Consider the following 24,360-nt stretch of genomic DNA (forward strand, 5'->3'; position numbering starts at 1 on the left):
TCTATCCCTCTAGAGAACACTGACTAATACACTGTCCTTCCAGAGTTATTGTAAATGACTCCCACCCTCTCCCAAATCCAGTCTCTCCGCCTCCTGTCAGGCCCCTTAAATCCACTGTCTGTGCCACTGCAGAACCATCCATCCAAAGTGCTGTTCTAACCTTGCCACTCTCCTGCCTCCAAAGCCTCAGAGGCTTCTTAGCACCTAAAACAGTGGTTCTCACTGGGGGCAACTTTGCCTTGCCTTCCAGGGACATTTGGCATGTCTAGAGAGACATTTTTGGTTGTTATACCTGGAGAGGAGGGAGATGCTGCTGGCATCTAGAGGGTAGAGGCCAGGGATGCTGCTAAATATCAGATACATAAGACAGTGTGCACCCCTGTCCCCCAACAAAGAATCATCCAACCGAAAAAGTTGAAAGCATCGAGGTCCAGAGGATAACAATGTAAGTCTCTCAGAATCTGAGGCCTTCCATAGTCCATCCCGTGCCAAGTTCATCCCCGGCCTTGCCACACCCTGCCTTTCACCCCTGGCAGCAGCAAGCTACTTGTCAGTCCCTGGTCATAGGGTGCATCCATGGCTCTGGGCCTTGGAACCTTCTGTTCCTTCAGCCAGAACACACATCCGAGCCCAATTTGTCTACCTGGCAAACTTCTCATTCTGTTAGTCCTAACTCAAAATGATCCCCTGACTTAGACCCCTCTGCTATGTCCTAAGAGAGACAGAGAAAGCAGAGGAAAGGGTGGCAGGGCATAGGCATATTTAAAAAGACAGAGGACCAGGCTGGATGTGGTGGCTCACACCTACAATCCCAGCATGTTGGGAGGCCAAGGCGGGTGGATCCTTGAGATCAGGAGTTCGAGACCAGTCTGGTTAACATGGTGAAACTCCCCTCTGCTAAAAATACAAAAATTAGCCAGGTGTAGTGGCGTGCGCCTGTAGTCCTGGCTGCTTGGGAGGCTGAGGCAGGAGAATCACTTGAACCTGGGAGGCAGAGGTTGCAATAGCCAAGATTGAGCCACTGCCCTCCAGCCTGGGTGACAGAGTGAGAATCTGCCTCAAAAAAAGAGAACCAGAGGCATGTAATGACCCTATCTGATGCTTAATTCCACTACTTCCTGTGGTTTTATGGGACAGGTGTTGAATAATGTCAATTGTCATTTGGTTGACTTGACTATCCAAATAATGGGGGGGGGGGGCGGGAAAAAGCATGGAACCAATCGTCCTTCCCCTGAACCTTGCCAAAATGCCTCTGGTGTCCAATCTCATGGTTGAAATGCCCCCCCACTGGCCCAGCTGATGCCCCATGCATGCGAAGTCCACTTTCAGGGTTGTAGAGGTTGTTTAGGTATTTCATCAGTGAAAAGATCTGGACTCCCAAGCTTACGCCCAAGAAAAGCGATGAGAATCCAGCCCCCTCTCCCCAGCAGGCCCAAGCCTTGGGGGTTAGTACAAGAAACTTGTTCTAGTTTTCCAGAAGTTTAATGAAAATGAATCATCATTAAGTGTACCATCCAGGCTTTCTGAAGTCTACACGCCAAAAAAGCTCAATTTCTCACTTGATATTTAGCACAGATGATTAATACTAGGGTGGAGGGAGACTTTTCTTCCTCACCAGGGACCAGCATGGGGTGGAAGTTTTCTATTGCCAGGCACATGTTCACCAAAGGTGGCCTTTTACAGATAAAGTTACAGAGCTGCAGAGTTTCTTTTAGCGTGGGGCTGCTTGGCTTCGGGCCCAGAGTCTGGGGAGAATAGCAGTTTTGTTCCCTTAAATGATATGCTCAGTCCATCAGCCTAAATGAGTACAGGGTGATAACAGAATTGGCCAGGAGGTTTGGGGAAAGAGAAAAAATTTTCTATTTCCTCAGGATTGGCACTAGGAGTCCCACTTACTGAGTTCCCAAACTGAGTTAAGGGGACATTTTTCAAGCAAAAACATTTAGACAAAAGGGCAGCATGCCATTAAAAAGAAGTCCAGAGGCAGCTGATGACAGTGCTGTGCATTACAAAGCACAGAGGCAGGCTCCAGGCAAGAAAGGGCGGTGTGAGAAGAACTCCTATCTACTTGACGAGGCCCCTGCACTCCCAGCTCCGCCACTTACCTAAATCCTGAGCCTCTACTCTCTTATCTGTAAAATGGGAATAATTTCCACCTCCATGAACTGTGAAGATTAAATGGGATTTGGATGTGAGGAGATCCTCAGTGCTTGGCTGATGGTAGCAATGAAGGTTTGCACGGTTAGTGGAGGGAAGGTGAAGGAGAGGAAAAAAAGAGGGAAGATCTGTAGGGCAGAAGGCTCCTAAAATAAGCCCTGTAGGCTGGGTGAGGTGGCTAACACCTGTAATCCCATCACTTTGGGAGGCCGAGGTGGGTGGATTACCTGATCCCAGGAGCTCAAGACCTGCCTGTGCAACACGATGAAACCCCATCTCTACAAAAAACACAGAAAGTTAGCCAGGCGTGGTGGTGCATGCTTGTAGTCCCAGCTACTTGGGAGGCTGAGGTGGGAGGATTACTTGAGCCTGGGAGGTCAAGGCTGCATTGAGCCAAAACTGTGCCACTGGGTGACAGAGCAAGACCCCATCTTTTTTAAAAAAACAAACAAACAAAAAACAACCCTGCATTCAGTTCTACCTGCATCCCCCAACCCTTTCAGCCCAGTGCATGAGGAGGCCATCTTTTCCTACCACTCTCTGCTTACAGCTGAGCTTGGAGGAAGCTTAGGGCCGTAATTAAAGTAAGTAGGGTCTCAAAACCTATCTCACCTCTCCCTCCTGTTGGGTGTCTCTGCTGGGGCCGACATACTAGCCATGAAGACATCAGAGGAGAAATCAAATGCTAACTGGACTAGAGACAAAGTTATCATTTCCCAATTTAATTTATAAAACAAGGGTTGCCAAGAGCAAATAGAAAAATCATGCTTTTTCCTTCATGGGAGGATAAGGGGGAGAGCATTCAACCAATCACATGTGTCGGTAGCACTCTCTGCTCCACTATTCTTTACCACCTTCCCCTCTAAACCATGTTCATAAGACAGAAAGGCCTAAAACCCCCCACCTGCAAGCTCTCTGATGGTTCTGGAATTTTCTGAGACCATGCTCCTCCTCAGAAGATTGAAGGAGGCCCTAGATTTTCCATGACATGGGACTAAAGAGATGTCAGCCTGACTCCAGCAGGAGTCTTACTCCAAGACAGGAGAGTGCAGTGAGTAAACAGGGGCTTCCAACATTGGCTGGATGTTAGAATTGCAGGAGGGGCTATTGATGGAAATTTCTGTGCCCTGGTTGTACCCGGACCAATGAAATCAGAATCTCTGGATGTAGAATCCAGGCCTCCATGCTCTCCAGGTGATTCTGATGTGCAGTCAAGGTTTAGAATGCTGGGCTAAGATCTTGGGCTTTGGAGATAGACTACCTAGGTCCAAACCAACTTTTAATGCCACTTCTAAACTCTGTGACCTCGGACAAGTCACTTACTGATTTGTGCCTGTTTTCTCATTCAAAAAAATAATTTTAGACCACCGTGGTCAGGATTAAACTATAGTATAGAAAGGGTGCTTTGCACTATGGCTGGGATGCAATCTAAACTGGGTAAATATGATGTGTGACCATGACAATATTTCTGCATAATAACAAACACGTGTAATGGATAGAGGCCAATATAACACAGAGGTTAAGGGTGTATGCCGTTCCCCTGCCAGGCAGGGCTGGGGTTAGAGTGAGGAGAAGTAAGCTCCTACAGTGCAAAATGGAAGGAGATGCCCATTCTCAGGGTCTTGCAAATGCATGCTGGCTGGGTCCAAATCTTGGCTCTGTGCAGTAATAGTTGTGTGGTTGTGAACTTTGCTGTCTCAACTGTGAAATGAAGCCTCCCCAAGAGTGTGATGAGGATAAGAGTTACAGAAACCTCATTGGGTAGGTGTGAGGCTTAAATCAAAATAATACATACGAGGAAGTTAGCAGAAAACCTCATACACATGGTAAGAGGTTAGTTATTAATGTGATGGTGAGGAAGACAGGTTTCTTACAGCAGATGCTTGCGTTCAGCAACAGCAGTGGTTCAGATCCTCCGGGAGGGCTGGAGAGGTATTTGAGAATTTGATGACAACTATAGACCCTCTCCAAGAAAAATTCTAAAACACACAATTTTTACACATGCATGTTAGAAGTCCATGGGAATCATGGATGAAGACAGGTGGGTGCAGGTCCAGGACCCTTAGCAAATTCTCTGCAGTGAACCATTGAGGGTATTTCCTGGATCCTGAGAACACTGACTCCCTGAGCCCCAGGAGGCAGTTGACTTTCCAGAGGTCACTTTCGACCAAACTAAATCCCCTTGGGCCTGCTGCACCAAGATGGCAGGGAAAGAGATGGTCTCAGGATAACCCCCATCTCCAGATAATCAGGACTCTTTCCCAGGTTCTGGGCTTGGGGAATCCATAGGACTGAAGGAGAGGAGCACTAAAGTTTTGTTGCTTGTGAATATGGTTTTTTTTTTTCCACACTTTTTTGCACTGGCCACATACGTCTATTTAAAGGTAAATAAACTAAAATTAAATTAGAAATACAGCTCATCAGTCACACTAGCCACATTTCAACTGTTTGGTAAATGCCTCTGGCAAGTGGGTACTGTGGTGGATTGCACAGATATAGACCATTTCTATCATGGCAGGAAGTTTTATTGGGAAATCTTGCACTAGGCCAGGACTCAGCACACCATGGCCCCCAGGCCAAATCTGAGCTGTGGACTGGTTAGCTATGACCTGTGAGCTAAGAATAGTTTTATTTTTTAGAGGTAAAATAAAACAAGGAACATGCAACCGGAACATATGTAGCCCGCAAATTCTGCAATATTTACTCTATGATCTTAAGCAGAAAAGTTTGGGGACCTCTGCTCTAGACCGTGAGTGCCCTGAGGGTGGAGTTCACGTGGTATCTATCCTGTCTGCCCCACAGCTTGTAACAGGTACTTTCTGCTTACCTGCTAGCATGTTTGTGTAGGGATTGATGAAATGGAATTGACCCATGCCTGAGGGATGAAGACAATGGATGCTACATTGTGCACAGAGCACTATGTAAACATTTTAAATCAGGTGGCTGAAAACAAGTCAGTCATCACCCTCCTCAAGGACATAAATGGATGAAGTAGAGGCTGAGAGGATTCAGGGAAGCCACAAATTAAATAATGATGGTTATGAGCTCACGCCCAACAGAATGGCTATTAAAAAATCAAAAAATAACAGATGCTGGTAAGGCTGCAGAGTAAAGGGAAAGCTTATACACTGTTGGTGGGAATGTAAATTAGTTAAGCCAGTGTGGAGAGCAGTTTGGAGATTTCTCTAAGAACTAAAAATAGAACTACCATTCGACCCAGCAATCCCACTACTGGGCATCTACCCAAAGGAAGATGAATCATTCTACCAAAAAGACACCTGCGTGTGGATGTTCACTGCAGCACTACTCAAAATAGCAAAGACATGTCATCAACCTAGGTGCCCATCAATGATGGATTGAATAAAGAAAATGTGGTGGCCAGGTGCGATGGCTCATGCCTGTAATCCCAGCACTTTGGGAGGCTGAGGCGGGTGGATCACCTGAGGTCAGGAGTTTGAGACCAGCCTAGCCAACATGGTGAAACTCTGTCTCTACTAAAAATTCAAAAATTAGCCGGGTGTGGTGGTGGGCGCCTGTAATCCCAGCTACTTGGGAGGCTGAGGCAGGAGAATCACTTGAACCCAGGATGCAGAGGTTGCAGTGAGCCAAGATCATACCACTGCACTCCAGCCTGAGTAACAGAGAGAGACTCGGTCTTTAAAAAAAAAAAAAAGGAAAGAAAAAGAAAATGTGGTACATATATACCACGGAATACTATGCAGCCACAAAAAGGACAAAATCATGTCCTTTGCAGGGACATGGATGTGGCTGGAGGCCATTATTCTAAGTAAATTAATCCAGGAACAGAAAACCAAATACTGCATGTTCTTACTTATAAGTGGGAGCTAAATACTGAGTACACATGGACATAAAGACAGGAACAGGAGACACTGAGGGCAACAAGAGTGAGGAGGGAGGGAGGGAGGGGGACAAGAGTTGAAAAACTACCTATTGGGTACTACACTCATTACCTGGGTGGCAGGTTCAATCACACCCCAAACCTCAGCATCATGCAATGTACCCATGTAACAACCTGCTTGTGTACCCCTGAATCTAAAATGAAAGTTGAAATAAAATAATAATAATAACAACAACAATAATAGGTATGGATTAAGACCACAGAATAAAATAAATATCCAGGAGCCCATACTGATATAAATGAATAACTGAATAAATAAATAAATAGGGGAGAAGGGACAATTCTTCCTTAAAGAAGAATTCCAATCAACTAATCTAGAAGGAATGATAGGCTGTCTGTGGTGGCTCACGGCTGTAATCCCAGCACTTTGGGAGGCCAAAATGGGTGGATAACCTGAGGTGAGGAGTTCGAGACCAGCCTGGCCAATATGTTGAAACCCCATCTCTATTAAAAATACAAAAATTAGCCAGGCGTGGTGGTGCACACTTGTAATCCCAGCTACTCAGGAGGCTGAGGCAGGAGAATCACTTAAATGTGGGAAGTGGAGGTTGCAGTGAGCCGAGATGGTGCCACTGTACTCTAGCCTGGGTGACAGAGCGAGACTCTGTCTCAAAAAGTAAAAAAATAAAATAAAATAGAAGGAATGATGGAAATTATAACTAGACAAACATTATGGTAATAGTCCTTACTTGCAAGAATCGTCAATGAATGCTAAGAAATGTGGACAAAAATATGAGAATCAAGATATTTGTATAAACTCAGTGTATGTCCCTAAAAGACACTTATTACTTAAAAAAAGAAAATAACTTTCTCTACACAGGAGGAAGCTGGCAATCTCCACCTTAATCAAGTGTGCAAGGTTAACATCACAAGCAACAAGACATTGATAGCATGTCTCCCCACCCCTGATGGAATGCACTGAGGAGGGCACGGCATCATTTCTAGGATAATCTTGCCAAAATGCATAACCTCAGTTTAATTATGAGAAAACAACAAACAAACTCAAATCAATATTTCACAAAATACCTGGCCAGTACTTTTCAAGTGTCAAGGTCATGAAAATCAACGAAGAGCAAAGATTGGAGAAGATTAAAGAAACGTGGCAATTAAATACCAGAAAAGAATATGAGTGGGAAAATCGGTGAAATTCAAATAAGGTCTGCAGCTTGTTAGCTAACAGTGTATCAATATTAATTTCCTGGTTTCAAACTCATACCATGGTTACGCAAGGCGTCAACACTAGGGGAAACTGGGTGATGGGTATATGCACTATTTTTACTACTTGTTTTGTATATCAGTATTTCAACATAAAAGTTTCTTTTTTTAAATGATACTCTGTCTTGCACCAACGGCCAGTGCTTCTCATGCACACATGGTCCAGATAATTTCCCAGAGTTGCCAACAGCTGGCCTGCTTCCCACTTCTTGAATTTTCTCCAAGCTCTGATTATGTTCCCCTATGGGAACTCCAGAGGAACAGCAGCCCAGGGTGAGTCAGACTACAGCTTCAGGGTCAGATCAACTTGGGTTCAACCTGCAGCTCATCGCCTGCCCTTAAGCCCCAGCTCTTCCCTTCTCTGACATCATCAGTTCCCGTGTCACCTCCTCAGAGGGGTCTTCCCTGACTACCCACGCAACCGTTCTTTTCCCTCCAGGATCGATTTTTCCCACATACCTGGTTTCAGTTCCTTAAGAGCAGTTACACACCCCAGAAAGTTGCATTCCCTGAAGTGCACACACACTCTAAAACATCCTTACTCCCTTACCCGTTTACTTGTGTATTATCTTCCCTCCTCTACTTCCCTCCCCCAGAATGCAAGCTCCTCCAACTACCTCGACCATAGCTGTGTCCTCAGCCCCTCGCCCAGCATCAGGCCAGTGGCCGCTCAGTAAACATTAATATCCTGACGGCATGTGTCTCATTGGTCTGTGGCTTTCCTTGGTATTTGGCTCAGGTTATATCAAGCACTGGCCTCAACAGGCCCAGCACAAGGGGTCTGTGACTTACTCATAAAACTCAGCTGCCGGTGTGAACTTGTACTTGGAGTACTTGGTGTGGTTGCCAAGCACGGAGCCATTGAGGAGCTTGGGGTCGGTACAGTTGGGGCTGTTCCAGGTGTGGCCACAGTCGGTCCAGGGCAGGTGGAGGGTGAAGGAGGAGAAGAGGTAGTAGAGTGACCAGGCGATGATGACGTTGTAGTAGAAGCCAACGTACAGGGCGATCAGGATGACAGCATAGCCAACGCCTGGGCGGGAACAGGGAGTAAGGCAGGGGTCTCCCAGGACCAGCCCCACAGCCACCTCTCCTTGGGTGTGGCTCCACCACTGCACTCCCATTCCCTTCGCCTCTCGTTTCCTGTAGCACAGCGGTCCCCAACTTTTTCAGCACCAGGGACCAGTTGCATGGAAGACAATGTTTCCACAGATTTGGGGATGGGGATAGTTTCGAGATGAAACCGTTCCACCTCAGGTCATCACGCGTTAGTTAGATTCTCATAAGGAGCACACAACCTAGATCCCTCGCATGCGCAGTTCACAGTAGGGGTTGCGCTCCTATGAGAATCTAGTGCCGCGGCTGATCTGACAGGAGGCGGAGCTCAGGTGGTCATGCGAGACATGGGGAGCAGCTGTAAATACAGATGAAGCTTCACTTACCCGCTGCTCACCTCCCGCTGTGTGGCCCAGATTCTAACAGGCCGCCGACTGCACAGTTAACTGTTCCGCGGCCCGGGGATCGGGGAAACGTGCTATAGCAGATTGCCAGAGTCCATAGGCGCCTGCCATCTCTTTGCCTGATAACTCTCTCTTTCCACTGGAGCTCCCCTGCCCACTCAACCACCTTCTTGCTCCCAGTGGGCAGACATGTTAGGAGCTGGATTGTGAGTATCCAGCTCCCTCGCCCCATGGGGAGGATAACACTGACGGGTGTTCACATTCTCCCCTGATGGGACCGAGCTCCCTGCCCAGGGAGGCACTGATTTGGTGCACGCCCTTTATGGCTGTCTCCCCTTCCCTACCCCCAGCTGCTGCTCTCTAAGGATCACCTCCCACACTAACTACTTACACTTAAATCCTTGTCTCCGAACTGCTTCTGGGGAAACCCAACCAAGCACTCCCTGATTGGAATTTCAGCCCTGTGTGCTTTCTGGGTCCTATTCTCAACCACCTGCTTCAGGTGCCAGTATCGTGTGCCTCAATGTATCATAAGCTCCTTTAGGGGTAGTTCTATAGCTTTTTTCTAGGATAGATATATTGTTTACCTACCCAACATTGTTTTTTAAGGAATTAGCCTTAAGTTATGATTAGCCTGTGAGGTGTGGGTGAGGCTATTCCCCTCTCTTCCTCCATCAGGAGATGTATGCCCGGCCAATCAGAGCACTGCTTTCTCACAGTCACAGTGATTGGTTAGTAGATGGGCATATGACTCAAGTTAAACCAATGAGAATCTTCCCTGGAACCTTTAAGAAAGCTATGACTCTATAGGGGTTTTTGTTTGTTTATTTGTTTGCTTTTGGTAAAATTTAAACTTGGTAAAATCTAACACTGGAGTTGCTGATGGCCATCTTTGCAGGTACTTGAGAAGAATTTACCTGAGACTGATTCTAACAGAATAAAACAGATCTGAAACACTAAAAGAGCGATAGATTCCAGACATCATTATTTGGGCATCTGGATCTATCTATACCTGAAGCCAATCCCCGGACTTTACTGTAACAGAAGTCAACTCTCTTTTATATTGAAGCCAGTTTGAGTTGAATTTCTGACAATTAACAACAAGAAAAGTAACGAATGCACATGTCTTATAAGGCTCTTGCACCAGCTGTATCTCCCACAGGACTGAGTACAGAGGAGGTACTCAGGAGACACATGCCAGCTGAGAAGAGGCTCATGGGAGTCACACTGGCCCTCCTTGCCACCTGTGCCCAGTTCTCCAACCAGTGCTTGGGAGAGACTAACTCTTCCTCCATGCCCTTCTCCCAGCTGTATAGGGGCCAAGAAATAGCAGTTGCTCTGGCTACTTTCTGCAGATGTGTTCTTAGTCCCAAATGCAAGTAGGCTTCATGTTGTATTTCAGCTGCAATCAACTAGTTGTGGCTATTGTACGAATCAGCTTTCAGGCTGGGCTCAAAAAGATCCATGATCAACTTCTAAGGACTGCCATGGGAGCAAAAGGAGAGACTAGTGGTATATGTGCTCGGTACTTCTGATACTTATGTAAAAATTTCCCATACAGGAAATAGACTCTCTGGTCACTCAGCAGGTAGAGCTGGATTAGAACCCAGGTTTCCAGAATTTCTATGCTAATGCTATTCCCAACACACTGAATGCTCTCCATGTAACTTGGAATGGTGGACAGTCTTGACCTTGTCAATACCTGTGAACCCCACATGACAGGAGGTCTACCTTAGATCTCACCACTGGAACAGATTCCCCAGGGGCAACAGGGAAGCCTTTATGAACAACCATGAAACTTCCTCCCACCCCTTCTTTACCTTTGAAGAATGGGCAGATTTTCCACACGGTGGCAGCCCCCTCCCGGTTGTACTGTCCCAGAGCCAGCTCCATGTAGAACAGGGGCATCCCCGCGATGATAAGGAACAGTGTGTACGGGATCAGGAAGGCACCTGGAGGACACAGGGGCAGAGTGTGACCTGACAGACCCCTGCCCCCTCCACCCTGGTCTTGGATCCATGTCTGCAAGAGCTGCAAAGATCCTGGGCATCTGCTCAGCTGGCTGTTTCCAAAGATGACGCACAGCAATCAATACTAATCATCATAACAGTAATAGTATTTGTGGTAGTAAAAATCATAACCATAATAGTGAGATTCTATGGTCAAATTAGTAAAATCTAGGTTAAGCAAAGCAAAATAGATTTGCTTCTTGCAGGCTTCTCCTAGCCTTTGATACACAAGTGCATGCTGTGATGTGTCAGGAGGGGGATCACAGGTGTAGCCTTTACCAGATTTATTTAAACACTGAACATTTTCTTTCATGAATCATCACTCTGGGAATGTCAATCTAACCCAAACCCTTCCTTTTACAGGCAAGAAAATTGAGACCAGAGGAAAAGAGACAGTGCCTAAATTTACATGACGGAGTTTCTAATTTTGCTGGTATCCATATCACTTAGGGTTGCATGTGGCTTTCCCAAACATGATCTCACCGGATTCTTCTTAGAGTTTCACAACAGCCTGCAAACATAATAACCAGTCAGGGTCATTACGTACCCCCAGGGCAAGCTGAGGGGCAGAGAAGGGAGTCTAATGGCTCCTGTTGGTGCTGCTGGTAGGTAATGGAAGCAGGATTCACATTCCGGCCTTCCAACCCACTAGGTCCCCACTGTTATAGGCGGCTGAAGCAAAGGGGCAGAGGTTCAAGTCCCTGACCAGGGAAGTTATCCACCCAGAACATCACAGAAACTTGATGGGGTCCCTGGGCACCAGGCAGCGATTAATTCCTGGGAGAATTCCCTTGCAGTGGTGGGGGGCAGGGCAGAAAGGGGGAAAAGGTAAAACTACTGGGATATGAGCATCTCCTATGGACTTAGATGAATCTGAGTTGCGGAGACAATTCTCAGTACACCCTGGCAGCCCGGGGTGTGCTTAGTGGGCTCTGACTCTGCAAGGTGACTCACTGGGACACATGTCATATGAGCCCCAGCTTGCAAGTGTGCCCAAAGCAAAACACCAGCTCCTTTCCACACACAGCTGGAGGTGGCCAGGCCAGATCTAAACTCCTGTTACCACTGGCCTTTAGCTAAGGTGTTGTAACCCTGGAAACCAAATACTCTCTGACCTACCCACATCAAGAAAACAGGAAATACTTTAACAATGGTAACATTAGCAATATTAACAATAGATACCAGGAGCTCACACTTGCTCATCCCCTTCTGAGCTCCAAGCACTTTCATTCAATCCTCACCACAAAGATCAAAGATCATTATTATTTCCATTTTACAGATGTGGAAACTAAGGCTTCAAGATAGCAAAGAACTGTGGCAAAGTCACATGATACCTAGGGTCAAACTCACTCAGCTACTCAGACTATCAGTCTCCACTTGTTTCTCAGGGCACCTCTCCTAAGTAGGAAGCATGAAGCGTTGGCCCCAGTGCTGAGAGACCCAGTTCCTTGTGAGTGGAAGATGGATCAGTGGTGGGGGGCAGGGTGGAAAGGGGAAAAACGTAAAACTACTGGGAAATGAGCATCTTCTGTGTATCAGGCAGGACCTGGGCACTGGCTATCTGTGATCCCACTTACACTACCCAGAAACCCTCTGACATAGCAACTGCTATACCCATTTTTCAGATGAGGAAACTGAGGGTTGGAGAAATTAAGTGACCTGACCGACCTTAACCTGCTGGTAAGTTGTGGATCTGGGATTTGGGTCCAGGTCTGCCTGGCTCAAGAACTCCAGAGCTGTTTCCAACATGCCCCAAAGATTCCAGAACATTCCAACCTAAATGAAGGACATGAGTCTGAATAGGATCAGAGGGTAGGTTGTTCTGAAATGGGGGATCTGGGACCAGCTAAGCCATCTGGTCTATTGGTCATAGGCTGGCCCAATGCTACAGCCACTGCTCCAGGTTGGAAGTCTCTGGAGTGGCCATGGGCCATTTTTCTCCTTCCTCATTTCTTCCTTTCATTCTCTGCCTTTCTCCCTCTCCCACATAGAGAGGGCTGGTTTGCTACCTGACCCAGGTCTCTATGCACATTGCTGACAGTAATGGTGGTGCTGGTGTGCTGATGTAGATGGAGGTAGTTAGTGGGGTTGGCAAAAGTAACAAGTACTGTTTGTTGAGCACCTGTTATATGCCAAGCTGCACACAAGTTTTTACATAATTATTTACTTAAAACCACCCCTGAGAGAGAATTACCACAATCTCTTTTACAGATGAGGACACTGGGGCTTAGAAAGGTTAAGTTGCTTGTCCAGCTAGCAAGTATGAAGCTCGGTTTCAAACCTGGATATGTCTCAGCCCTACTCTGCCTTGTGGCCAACTGTTACTCCCCTTGAGGATCTAGAGCCAGGGCAAGGGGCAGTTAGATAGGTGTATTAAACTGTTTAATAGGGCCAGGCACAGTGGCTCATGCCTGTAATCCCAGCACTTAGGGAGGCAGAGGCAGGAGGATTGCTTGAGCCCAGGAACTCAAGAACAGCCTGGGCAACAGAGTTTGAGGCTGCAGTGAGCTATGATCATGCCACTGCCCTGCAGCCTGGGTGGCAGAGTGAGATGCTGACTCAAAAAAAAAAAAAATATATATATATATGTATATATATGAATACAAAACAAATAAACAAAAACTCTTTGATAGGCCTGAAGATGGAAGTCGGTGGCCCAAGGGAACATGGGGAAGGAAAAAGCCAGGAGTCACTGCTCAGACCTCGCCACTGTGGGTTGCCCCCAGCAACTCCATACTCTGCTGCATGGCCAAGGAAGGGGAAAAGCAACATCAGCCAGTTAACCAGTCATCTCACTTTGGCCAGTTTCCTCAACTCTAAACCTCTGGGTGGCACTGCCAACACATAGGTAAACTGCCCAGTTTGGAGTCATTCTTCCTCTGCTGGCTGGGAGGCACAACAACATGAGAAAAGGAGGGGAGATGATGGGTCTGCATGCACCTGTGGCTCTTCTCTGTGCGTGCATTTGATATGGGCCAACCAAAGCTTCATTCAGGTGGAAACAGATTAAGAAGACCAAAGAGTGGTGAAATGGCTTAGTAGGAATGAAAAACAGCCAGCTACTCGTGGCCAGTACCTTATTCTAAAAGAGGACAGCTAGCTTGCCCAAGGCCTCTTGCAGAAGGAAACCTGGGAGAGTTTCCTTCTCCTCTTGTAGAAGTAAATTCTTCAAGCTGAAGAGTCAGGAAGGGGCTCCAGGGATGAGTGAAGTCAACTGAGGTTGCCTCTTTTATAAACAGCTCTGCAGTGGTTCTCTGGAAACCGAGGCTGGTTGCAGACCCCCTAAAAATTACTGCTCTGCAAGGCTTGTAACTACCATACCCATGTGGTCCTGCTCCATCTCCATGTGTGGCAGTGCCAGCTGCAACCAGCCTCACACAGGGTCTGAGAGTTTCAGAACTGAAAGGCTAGAATCTTATCTTGGGTCTGGAATGCCCTGGCTGCATGGGTGCTGGGCTGGTGAGGGCAGACCTGGAAAAACACAGGCAGGGCATGCCTCACGAGGGGCTCAGTGCCCAGTGCCAGGGAGTCTCCAAAAACCATATGCATGCACACAAATGCACACCTGTGCATACTTATGCAAAAGGACACACACTTTTGAGTGTTGACACACTCACACAACCACATGAGAAAAAGAACTGTCGACCATGAAAGAAAATCTGAGCAGTGACCTTTGAATGAATTTAGTAAGAAAAGCATTAGTCCCATCACCTCTGGCCTAACCACGCTGCCTCCCATCCCACTGTTAGAGAGAAACTCTTCTGGGTACAGAAGGGCTCTGGAAGCCTCTGTGCAAATGCCAAGTACCCAGGAAGGGAAGCCCAGGGGTCATTAGGTTTAGAGTGGGATGTGCTGGAGCAGCCCCTAGCAGGTGAGGAGGACCCCAGGTAAAGGGCTGGAAAGCCTAGAGGAGGAGTTCAGTGAGGGGTGAAGTGGCCAAGACCTGCTGGGGATCTGGGGAGAGGTAGAGGGAGTGTGGTCAAAGAGGGGCTTCAGGAAGGAGAGAGACTCCCCTGACACCTAGTTTGTTGAGGACAGGATTCCTCAAACTGTGAATTCTGGCCACACCCTGATATATATGCAAGAAGTGCCAATCCACAGAATAGTTTCCTTGATACACAGAGCTCAGCTACAGGCTGTTGCTACTGGTGTCATGCACCAGAGCCCCAAGAAAACCTTGGTCCATGCTTAGGGAAGCTAGATTTGTCCCCCTTCCTCAACACCCTAAGGGTGCCCTAACAACACAGTAGGCATCGGGATGCAGGAGAACGTGAAACTTTAGTCAGGAGACAGGGCCGCTCCCACTTTGACACATTTAAAGGTAACAAATCAACAACTGTTAAATAAAACATGTTCTGTCTTCTTACTTTGATAAAGAGATCTTTGTAATAGTTCTATGATAAAGTTCAAGGTTGGAATTCTCAGCTCTTGGAGCTCCAGGCTGGAATGTGGAGGTACAGGGGAAGACCCGTTTGCCTTGCCCCTACTTCCTCCCAGCTCCGTCTAGCCATGTCAGAGCTCTTGCACATAGGTGTCCGAGCTATGTCCACAGACCTTGCAGACACCCCCACCTCTCGCAGCACAGCCCACACCACAGAAGAGGGAACCCAGCAAGAGGTTCATGTAGACCCAGAAGGGTGCCTGAGGCTGTTTGGGCAGAGAATTCCACCGTCCGGGTATTGGAAGGTGGTGGGGTATTTGGATGGGGAGTGTGCTGGATGGGCAGGCACACTTGCCTCCCATGAGATGGAAAGGGGGCAGAGTTGTGCTCTCTGAAGCATGGAGGTAGGGCAGGCCTTCATGCCTGGACCTAAAGATAATCCTGTCCCTCAGCCCTACTATGTATAGCTATGTGACCTTTTCTAAATGTACCTTCTCTGAGCCTTAGCTCCCCCTTAGTAAATGAGATAATAACACCTGTGTCACTGGTTTGCTGTGATAATTAGAGATGACGGAGGTGAAGTGCAAGGTACTTAGTGGGTGCTCTGTAAATGGGACTCATGTCTTGTCATTATACTCAAGAGCAGATGCGCAGCAGCTCCGTCCGCTGGAAACAGGAAGTAAAGGCTCTCTTGTGTGGTGGAGTGTGGCAGGGTCCTTTGTGGAGCACAGCACGAACGCTGGCTGGAGGCCACACACAGGACTCTGTGGCAGTGCTCCAGGATCCTCATGTCCCTGTCCCAAGTGGGGCTAGCTACTCTACTCTTGCATGCAAACAAGAGTGCTGACCATGAGCAAATGCAGGACAAAGGATGCCCCCAGGCCACTGCCAGTGCCGTTACCTAGAAAGAATGCCCTGTGGTGCTGCATGAAGGATGGCATAGAGGTAGTGGGAGGGGAATGCATGCAGTGGAGAGATTGAGGGAATGGAACCACCGGCCACAGCGGGGGACAGGATATGCCAGGCCAAACCTTAGCTGACCCTAGAAGAGTTCTGAAGCTGAGATGGCTCCTCAGACGTTTCCTACTCAGGAACCTCCATGCGTTTGGCTCTTTTGAAGCTCCTGAACCCTGTCCTCTTGGGCCTTCTATGGAGGCGTCATTGGATAGGCATGATTGGCCACCATGATTGAACAGAGTATGATGTAATACTAATATGCTGAGTGGGAAAGCCCAGCAAGGCCTGTCTGTTCAGATTCTTCTCGGTCTCTGTGGAGCATTCCTTCCCCCAGGGCCTGGGGCAGGACTCCTTCTGAAATGGGGGTTTTATGACTCACAATTAGAAAGATGGATCAGAGAATTTCTTTACTGCCAGCTCCAAGAAAGGCAGGCCAGGGAAAAGTCCTGCCTTGGAGAGATAAGGGGGCAAATGGAAGGAGAGCAGGAGAAGGTCAAAGAGAAAAGGTTCTGTTTTCTGAGGCCTAAAGTGCCCCAATGTTACAACAAGGGCTCTTGGTATTTTGAGCCAGGAACAATAGATCAATAGATAGACAGATAGATGGATAGACAGATAGACTGATAGGTATCATAGTAGTACACAGATCTATGGTAAGAGCTCAGCTGGAGGGACCCAAGGTGAAGGTGAGGGAGCGCCTTGGTCGGTTTACCATTGCTATAACAGAATACCTGAGGCTAGGGAATTTATAAAGAAGAGAGGTTTATATGTCTCATGATTGTGGTGGCTGGAAAGTTGAAGGTTGGGCAGCTGCATCTGGTGAGGGCCTCTGGCTGCTTCCACTCATGGCAGAAAATGAAAGGGGAGCAGGGGTACAGAGATCACATGGCAAGAGGGGAACCAAGAGAGTGGGGCAAGAACCCACTTACCCTTTCCAAAGAACATTAATCTATTTATAAGGGATCCACTCTCATGATCCAAACACCTCTCACTAGGCCTCTTCTCCCAACACTCCCACACTGGGGTTCAAACTTCAACAGGAGTTTTAGTGGAGACAAACAAACCGTATCTAAACCATAGCAGAAAATGTAATAAAGTGTTCCTCTGAGTTCTGTGAGCCGCTCTAGCAAATTAATCAAACCCAAGCAGGGGATGGGAGGAACCCTGATTTATAGACAGTGGGTCGGAAGCACAGTAAAACAACCTGGGGCTTATGATAGGAACATAAAGTGGGGGGGCATTCTTGTGGGACTGAGCCCTCAACCTGTGAGATCTGATGCTATCTCCAGGTAGACAGCACCAGAATTGAATTGAATCGGAGGCACTCAGCTGGTGTCTGCTGCAGACTTGATTGCTTGCCTGATGTGCTGGGAGAAACCCCCAAACATTTGGTCACAGACGTCTTCTGTGTTGATTGTTGTTGTTGAGTGGAAGACCTGGAAACAGGCCCACTGAGGAAACACACCCACTCCCCTGATGGATTAAACCCAGCTGCTCTAGGCAGAAAAATGGGGGTGGAATTCAGGGAAACTGGCGTGGGGCTACCCCTCCTCATGTGGTAATTCTCCATCTGCTAGTCACTTTGGAGGATCTGGACTTGATTTTTCCTAATAAAGCTGTGGCTTTAGTAAAATCTCTGTGAAGACTCTGGTTTCCACTTCCTCCATCCTGGTCTCTTTAAAAGAAACACATCAGAGGGAGTTTGGGTTGCTCAGAACTACATCACAGAGGGAAATACGGCCCACAAATAACAGAGCAGGACCTCACTTCCCTCATTTGGGATTAACACCTCCAATATTAGAATCGAAAATGACAGACTTTTAGGAGATCTGCAGCAGACCATGAGCACCCTTAAAGGCAAGGATTTTCTTTTGCTCATCTCCATATTCCTGGCATATGACAGGCATTTCGTAAATTTTTTTTTTTTTTTTTTTTTTGGCTAAATGATGGATCTCAGCAGTGACTCACATGAAGGATGTGAAAAGCCCCAGGGCCTTTCTCCACTTTTGCTGTGGCCTAATCCTTACTTAGGCAGTTGGGTTTGGGACTGCAGGGCAGGATGTAACATTTATCCCTATTAAATCCCAATCTTGTCAGGAACAGCCCCTTTCAGATCCTTTTGACAAGCTTGGAGTAACAAGCCAAACCATGCCAGTGACCTCAGATCAGGGTCCCAGATGAGCACCACATTTCTGCCAAGGGGTGTACAGACTTGTCAGCTGAGTGCCACACCAGCTGGCTGGCTCATTGTGCATCTGAGCGACAATCAGTGTCTGGCTTGGCAAGCCTGGTGTGTAGATGGCCCCCTGCAGCCAAGCCAGATGTAAGAGCACTGAGTTTGGAGATTCCTGACCTCTCTAGCCGTCACTACTTCACACTTGGTGTTAAGGATCCCAGATATTTCAGCCACAAGGGCTCCCAAAGGGCTGGGGGTCCCTGAGACTCTGAGCTTCCTTGGGGAGAGAAGAGAGTCCACTGGGGACGCAGAACCACAAAAGGTCCTGGGACCCCATGCAGGAATTATAAACCCCATTTGCCAGGTGAGGAATCTATTTTGAGATAAGGTTAGGCTGTCAGGAGATGGAGCAAAGCCCAATCCCTGATTCCTGAGTCCGTCATGCTTGGGCTCCAGACCCAAGTGGGACTACTTTCCAGCATTATTTCCTTTTATCAATTTCATCTTAGGATGAATTCTGCTACTTCCAAAATCAGGATCTTGCCCCACTCCTAAGTCTAGCATGCAGTTAACATCATTGAACAACAACAAAATACTAATGACTACATTTATCGAGCCCCTATTATGTGACATCATTTCGAGGAGTTTACATATATTGTCTCTGATGCCATCTCACCCTGCAAGAAGGTGCTGTGGTTATTCTCCTCTTCTGTGTAAGGAAACTGAAGCTCAGATCAGCAAAGGTGAGTGATTTGTCTGTCGTTACCTTTCTAGCAAAAGTTAGACTCAGACCCTGAACCTAAAGACTATATTTCTCTACAATGCACAGCTCTAAGCTGTCCTCAGGACGGGACTCAAACACAAGCAGCCATGTGCAAAGGTTAATTCACAGCAGCCACTTCCCTGGAAGAAAGGCAAACATGAGCACCCAGTCCATCTTCCTGCTCTTCCCCAGGGACCAGCACAGACCAGGATCACAGGTGCAAAGGGAAACTCTAGAATCATCACCTGGTACTGCCTCCTCATGGAGACCAGCTGTTTGAGAAGACTCTGAACAAAGCTCCGGAATTTCTGAGAGTGGCTTTCCGCTCCCAAAGCCTCCCGCAGCCCGTGCATCCCAGCAGCTGGTCATGGGGAAGATGATCAGACAGGCTGATCTCTTCCAGTAATGTATTCAGAAAACATTAGCCAGGGGCCTAAACCATTGGCACCTTCATCATTTCAAAACATCCTCCAGTCTGGGCCAGCAAGAACAGTCAGAATTGCAGAGGTTATAGTGTTAATACTGGCACCAGAAGAGCACACTGACAGCTGTTAAATAACAGGCCGGGTGAGTCCTGGCTTCGGTGTAACCCTGAGCCAGGGCATTGGAAAGGAATAAATCTTGTGGTATTATCCCAGGTCATGTTCAGCTATAGCTGGGAACTTGAGGCTCAGAGTGGGGCTGTACTATGCCCGAGGTCACACAGTGAGAGGCAGAGCTCAGACTCAAACGCCAGTCTTCCGGCTGCTTCTGCAATTGCAGGAGACCCACCTTCCTGACCACTTGCTCAGCTCTGGGGCTAATTTGGGAATTACTGAATGAGAATTGATCCACAAAAAGACAGAGAAGCCAGGAGGCCTCAGCAGAGATAAAGCCCAGAGGGGGCTAGCTCAGCATGTCTGAAGGGATGAGGGGTAAGTGAGAAAAGGAGTTACCTCATACTCTGAGATGGAGGACTGCACTCCTCCCTGACACCAACTGTGAACATCTTAACCAGAAATGGAAATTCACTGGTATAATATCCCCACCCCTTAGCCTGGCATTCAAGGCCTCTGCAGCCTGGCCCCAACTTGCCCCTGCACCCTTATCTCTCCCGGCTTGCCCTGCAGCCAGCCTGCACTCCTGTTCTCTGAGATGATTCCATGTACATTCCTATCCCAGGTGCACAGCTGGAGATCGCCTCCCTTCTCACTGCTTGTCTGCACCCACCCCATCCAGAGCAGCTGAGCTTTAACCACAGCCCACCTCCACCCAGCCCTTCCTAAGCAGCCCTTCCTCAGGCCTTTACAGCATTTGTCTAAAGCACTTGTCTCTCCAACCATGTCATACATCACCATAATGACATTAACAAAAATCAGCAGCCACCTTTCCTAAGGCTACGCTCCATGCCAGACTCTCCATGAGTTATTATATTTGGTCCTCGCAACAATGTTCCAAGCTGAACACCATTATTTCCATTTGACAAGTGAGGAAACTGAGGCATGGAGACTTGCCAAAGCCATATAGCTAGAAACTGGAACCCAGGACTCCACAGCCAAGACCACGAATGAATAGACTGCCCCTGCCCCACCGGTGTATGTGGCTTCACTTTATTTGTTACCGCTGAGTGTTTCTGTTGTTTCTGAATACGGTTGGAGGTCTCTGAGGGCTTGGAGCATTTCATTAACTTATTCAATAGCAGTTTCTTGGGTACCTTCTACCACATTCCTGTGACCTAGGCCTTATCTTGGGCATTAGACATACAGGGATAAAAAAGTCACAGTCTCTGCCCTCATTGTGCCTTTTCCTGTTTGGGAGACAGACCCACAAAGAGACAAACCACCGAACAACTTGGAGTGAGTTGTGTTTTAAGCTAGCAAGCCCAGGAGAAGAAGTTTTTGGCCAACTTCACCTAAAGATTGGAACTTGTGACGAGTTTGCTCCATTTTGCATCCTAAGAACCTGGTCTAGTACCCTGCATACAACAGGTGCTCTTTATTTGCATTGCTGGCAATGACTAAATGAGCACACAGTGTCAATGAAAGCCCTGGAATATCCATCTAGCTGACTTGTCAAACTGGCCATCTGGATGCTTTTAGTTTCAACAAACACATAGTGCAATGGGAAGAACTTGTAGCAGCATGACAATAAAGAATTGGGTGATTAAAGCTCCTGGCAGGCAGAAGTGGTGGTTCATGCCGCTTGGTGACCATGACCCCTGAAGAGCCTAGCACTGTGCCTCACACCAAGAGGAACCAGAAAAATATTGCTGATTAATGATAGAGCCTTCCACTGTCTAGAGACAAGCAGTCTGGGGCGGTCACTGAGGACAGGCGGGATGGCGGGTCTTAAGGTCTCTCATTCATCATCTCCCAGCTTGTTAAAAAATATAGAGAATCTGCATTTTCTCCCGTCCTGGGCCCAAACAGCAATGCTCAAACCTGCCCAGTAACCCTTGAGAGGCTATAGCCGCCAAACGTGGGAAAGTTTCACCTCTGGATCAGCTTCTCCTTTTCTCACCTTTCTCTCTCTGCCCATGACCATTCCAGGGCCAGACACAAACACTGAGCTTGCAGAGTCGCAAGTTTTTCCCCCAGGGATCAGGCCCTAGATCTCAGATGCTCCTGAAGCTCAGGACTGCTGTCCCAGCTATCTGGTCTCAGAGTACCTGACAATGACAGACCCATCTCAGGAGGTGCTGGGGAGGGCATGGACACAAACCTCCATCTGTCAGCTCCAACCTTGGGTTAACTGTCTCATAGGAAGAGCTAACTGCTTTCTTACTCAGCATCCTCTGCTGAGAGCCACCTGTGCTCTACGGTGATCCTACTCCTTTTTTTTGAGACAGAGTCTTGCTTTGTTACCCATGGTCTAGGCTGGAGTGCAGTTGTGTGATCTCGGCTCACTGCAACCTCCACATCCTGGGTTCAAGTAATTCTCCTGCCTCAGCCTCCTGAGTAGCTGGGATTACAGGCGTGCACCACTACGCCCAGCTAAGTTTTTGTATTTTTAGTAGAGATGAGGTATCACCATGTTGCCCAGGCTGGTCTCGAACTCCTGAGCTCAGGCAATCTGCCCACTTTGTCCTCCCAAAGTGCTAGGATTACAGGCATGAGCCACCACGCCTGGCCCCACTCCTTTTTTGCAAACACTAAGTATTGCCCATCCCAAAGCAAGTGTCCAGAGTACACATAGAAGCAAGGGTTGAAAGTCCTAGAGCCTGTGAACAGGTCATGAGCTTTCCGTCTACCCAGATCCAAATTCTTGCCCTTCCTCCCTCTGACCTCCCTTAGGTCCAGAGTCACAGCTACCACCAAGCAATGCAGCCCAGTGGAGAAAGACAGGCTTTCAGACCTGGGTCCTCCTTCTCCAGTTTCTTCCTCTAGAAGGCCTATTTTCCCACACTCTTTGCAGGGTACCTCTGAGCTCATCCCAGCAAAAGTGGCAGGACTGGGCACCCCGGGAGCAAAGCCCCTCAGGAAGGAGCTAGGGCATGGGGGCCAGCACCCTGACTCCCAGGCCGCTTCCGTGGCCCGGGGTTCTATGTTATTCTTCCTGGATTGGCTGTAGGTGATCTCTAGGCTCTCATTCTCAGGCAGGTGGCCAACTGGACCACCCAGCGGGAGAAGGGCTGTTCCACTGGAGTCTTCTTCAGGCCCCTCTCCCACTCCTCCCTGCAATGCAGCTAGGACTTGAGGAGGTAGACGTTTCACCCCAATCATCCAGGCCTCCTGACTTTAGCACCAGGCCAGTTCTTGGCACCTACTGGCCAGATTTCACCTGGGCTGTGCTCCCTGAGAGTGGCATTCTTTCTGATACTGGCTTCTTCTTGTGTGTTTCTATCCCCAAGACCACAGGGCCTCCCCAGGTGCTTTCGGAGAACCCAAGTATTCCCACTGCTCCTGGCCCAAAGGTTCCTGCCCCCAGGTTCAGAGTGCTAGATTTAGGGTCACTGTGGGCCTGGTTGTCAAATCCCACCCACTTCTGGTGCCCCTTCAAGAGCTCTTGGAACCTCCACCTCCCTTCCAGCAGACCAGCAAATGGTCAGGCTCCCCTACCCAACCTGGCACCCCAGATTCTCTCCTTTCCATCCTTACCCCTATCATGACTTTAGGGTCATGCCTCCATTTAACTCTTCCGCTGTTTTGCTTCCAGGGTGCACAATCCTGACACTTCCGCTGGAATGAACTCGAGGTACTCTGCAAAGAGCCCGGGAAAATGACCTTCCAGAGGACTCCGATTCTTTTTTTTCCGTTAGCCCTGTCCAGTTCTTTCTGCGCCCCAGATTTGCCCGTCTCCTGGCTTCCCTTCCGTGTGTATTCCAGCTCCTGTCCCAGCCACCGCTGCAGACAGCGGACCTCCCAAATTCAAATTCCCAGCCCGACCCCGCGCTCACCGCCGCCGTTCTTGTAGCAGAGGTAGGGGAAGCGCCACACGTTGGCCAGGTCCACTGCGAAGCCGACTACGGACAACAGGAAGTCGATCTTCTTGCCCCAGGTCTCCCGGGGCTGCGCGTCGCCGTCGCGGGGCGCCAGTAGGCACTGGACCCCGTTGCGCTCCTTCACCACCAGCAGCTCCGCAGTTTTGCGCGCCCGAAGGGGCTGCTCTGGACCCGCGTCCGCCCCGCTGTTCTCGGGCTGCACCTGCGGGTTCATTCGCGCCAGAAGCATGGATGCGGCTGGCGAGAGGAACTTTAGCGGTCCTGGGGGCACGCTGAGGCACTGCTTGGATAAAGGGAAAAGAGGTGGTTACTGGGCCGTTCTTCCCTACTTGCAACTCCCAAGACCACCTGGGAGTGCCTTGGACACTGGGATGAGCGCGCGCTGAGCGAACGCAGGGTTCCCAGAAACGGGCGCGCGTCCGCTGGAAAAATTTGGAAACAGAGGTTGGGGCACGCCTCTTCTGACAGCCCTGTCGGTGCGGCTGACGACCTTGCAGCACTCTTCCTCGTTCACCCATTCTCGCCTGCCCCAAATGGTTGGGATTGAACTCACCCAGGCTGAGGGCAGCGTGCCGACCCACTCCCCAGCTCGGGTCCGCGCCACTTCAACAGCTCGGGGAGCCTCCCCGGACACTTAACGTCACTGCACTACAAACTCGCTGGCCCTCTGCTGGCGCGTCTCGGCCCGGACCTCCCCGGCACACCTAGCCCGGTCCCGCGCTCAGGGCGCACTCACGTGTCCGGCGGCGAGGGGATCCCTGGTGCCTTGCGCCCTGCTGGCCCCCGACCGGCGGCGCCTTGGCAGGCTCTGGGGCGCGGGCTGGGGCTGGGCTCCGCCGCGTGGCGTTCGGGCGGGGCCGGGGAAGAGCTGGAGGCGCGGGGCGGCCGGCAGGGCGCGGGCTGACTGGT

General features: G+C 48.8%; 1 protein-coding gene across 2 annotated transcripts in view; it reads right to left on the reverse strand.

Annotated features, from left to right (window-relative positions):
• The window catches only part of SLC6A2 (solute carrier family 6 member 2), a 49,436-nt gene extending 25,487 nt beyond the window's left edge, over window positions 1-23,949 (reverse strand). For both annotated transcript variants that reach the window (XM_050773188.1, XM_050773187.1), the window contains exons 1-3: window positions 23,407-23,949; window positions 10,569-10,700; window positions 8,084-8,321 (exon numbers count right to left, since the gene is read on the reverse strand). In XM_050773188.1, the coding sequence (XP_050629145.1) occupies window positions 8,084-8,321; window positions 10,569-10,700; window positions 23,407-23,680 (644 nt within the window). In that variant the 5' untranslated portion in view covers window positions 23,681-23,949. The remainder of the gene's footprint in view (window positions 1-8,083; window positions 8,322-10,568; window positions 10,701-23,406) is intronic.
• Between the last annotated feature and the right edge of the window lie 411 nt (window positions 23,950-24,360).

Source organism: Macaca thibetana, chromosome 20, assembly GCF_024542745.1.
Source record: "Macaca thibetana thibetana isolate TM-01 chromosome 20, ASM2454274v1, whole genome shotgun sequence".
Lineage (NCBI taxonomy): Eukaryota > Metazoa > Chordata > Mammalia > Primates > Cercopithecidae > Macaca > Macaca thibetana.